General features: G+C 52.3%; 1 protein-coding gene across 1 annotated transcript in view; it reads right to left on the bottom strand.

The window, feature by feature from the left end:
• Window positions 1-1,289, bottom strand: part of LOC103800265 (transforming protein p54/c-ets-1-like) — a gene marked incomplete at its 5' end in the record, with an annotated part of 21,587 nt that overhangs the window by 4,158 nt on the left and 16,140 nt on the right. The window contains 1 exon segment of the mRNA XM_009072638.1: window positions 569-578. Coding sequence (XP_009070886.1) covers window positions 569-578 — 10 coding nt within the window.

Below are 1,289 nucleotides of genomic sequence, written 5' to 3' on the forward strand. Positions count from 1 at the left end.
CAGCCCTCCAACACCCAAAATCAGGTCACCAGAACCACAGCCCTAGCAGACTAGAAGCAGGACCAGGTCCATCCCCTTACATGGATTTCTCTACTGCCCAGTCAAGAATGAGGATCTTTTGTTGATTCCATCCCCACAATCAGATGGATGGAAACCATCCACCCAAGAGCCAAACCCCCATCCTGAAATGCCAATACATCCCTAAGCTTACACCTTTTTACAGCACTGAGCTTTAAACACAGAGAAGGCACTGGGAGAAAGGTTTTTCTGGCCACCTGAGGTCTTCCATGAGGAATCACAGGTGAATTCCCAAGGAGATGGTTGCTCTTGGTCCATTCCCCACACACAGCCATGAGCATCCAACACCCGAATCAGGTCACCAGAGCCACAGCCCTAGGAGACAAACCTTAAGCATGACCAAGTTCATCCTCTCACATTGATTTCTCTCCTGCTCAGCAAAGAATGAGGACTCTTTGTTGATTCCTTCTCCAAAATCAAATGGATGGAAACCATCCATCCATCCAAGAACCTACACACCCTACCCAAGACCACACCAGGTGCTTGGATAAGGAACTGCCCTCAAAATCTCCCTGCACCATCCTGGCTCTGTGGGATACCTTCAAGGTCCAAGTGTTGCTAAACCTGAGCCAAGTGGCAGTGCAGTTCCCTCCTGCTTTCCAGTTGGCAGGGAGAGGTGTCAGGAAACTCAGGAATTCTTGCTCTCTCCAACAAGCAAGGTAGGGCTCCTGCCACTGCTCCAGGTGCTGTGCTGGGTACTTTGGGATTTCCAAGGAAGAAGTGTCACTCCTGGAGCAGGGATTCCCAAGGGCTATTCCCAGCTGATGTGGGACAGGCGTAAAACCCCAAATTCCTCTGCCTTGGACCAGCAATTATGTGAAGAATGTGTTTACTGCAGGGCTCCAGGCATGTCCCAGCTCCCAGGAACACACCCTCCCTGCCCAGGGGGAAGCAGAACAGCCCTGCAGATGTGCTGCTGCTGCTGCTGGGGCTCTGCTCCGAGATGGCACCAAAGCACGAGGTGACAGGAGCCAAACCCCAACATATGCCTGAGCCTCTGTGCCCAAAACAGCTCTGGGACACACCACGGGGTGGGAAGTGAGTGGATCAGGGAAAGGGTGCTGGAGGAGCAGGCATCAGCTGGATGGAATTAGCTGGGAGGGGAATGTTCAGAAATGAGCTACCTTCAGCCACTCTGCAGAGCAGCAAGGAGCAGGGAGAGATTTTTCCTAAAGGATTTGAGTGTGGCAGCAGGTCAAAGGAGGTGATTC

Source organism: Acanthisitta chloris, unplaced genomic scaffold (genome assembly GCF_000695815.1).
Source record: "Acanthisitta chloris isolate BGI_N310 unplaced genomic scaffold, ASM69581v1 scaffold12264, whole genome shotgun sequence".
NCBI classification, from domain to species: Eukaryota; Metazoa; Chordata; class Aves; order Passeriformes; family Acanthisittidae; genus Acanthisitta; species Acanthisitta chloris.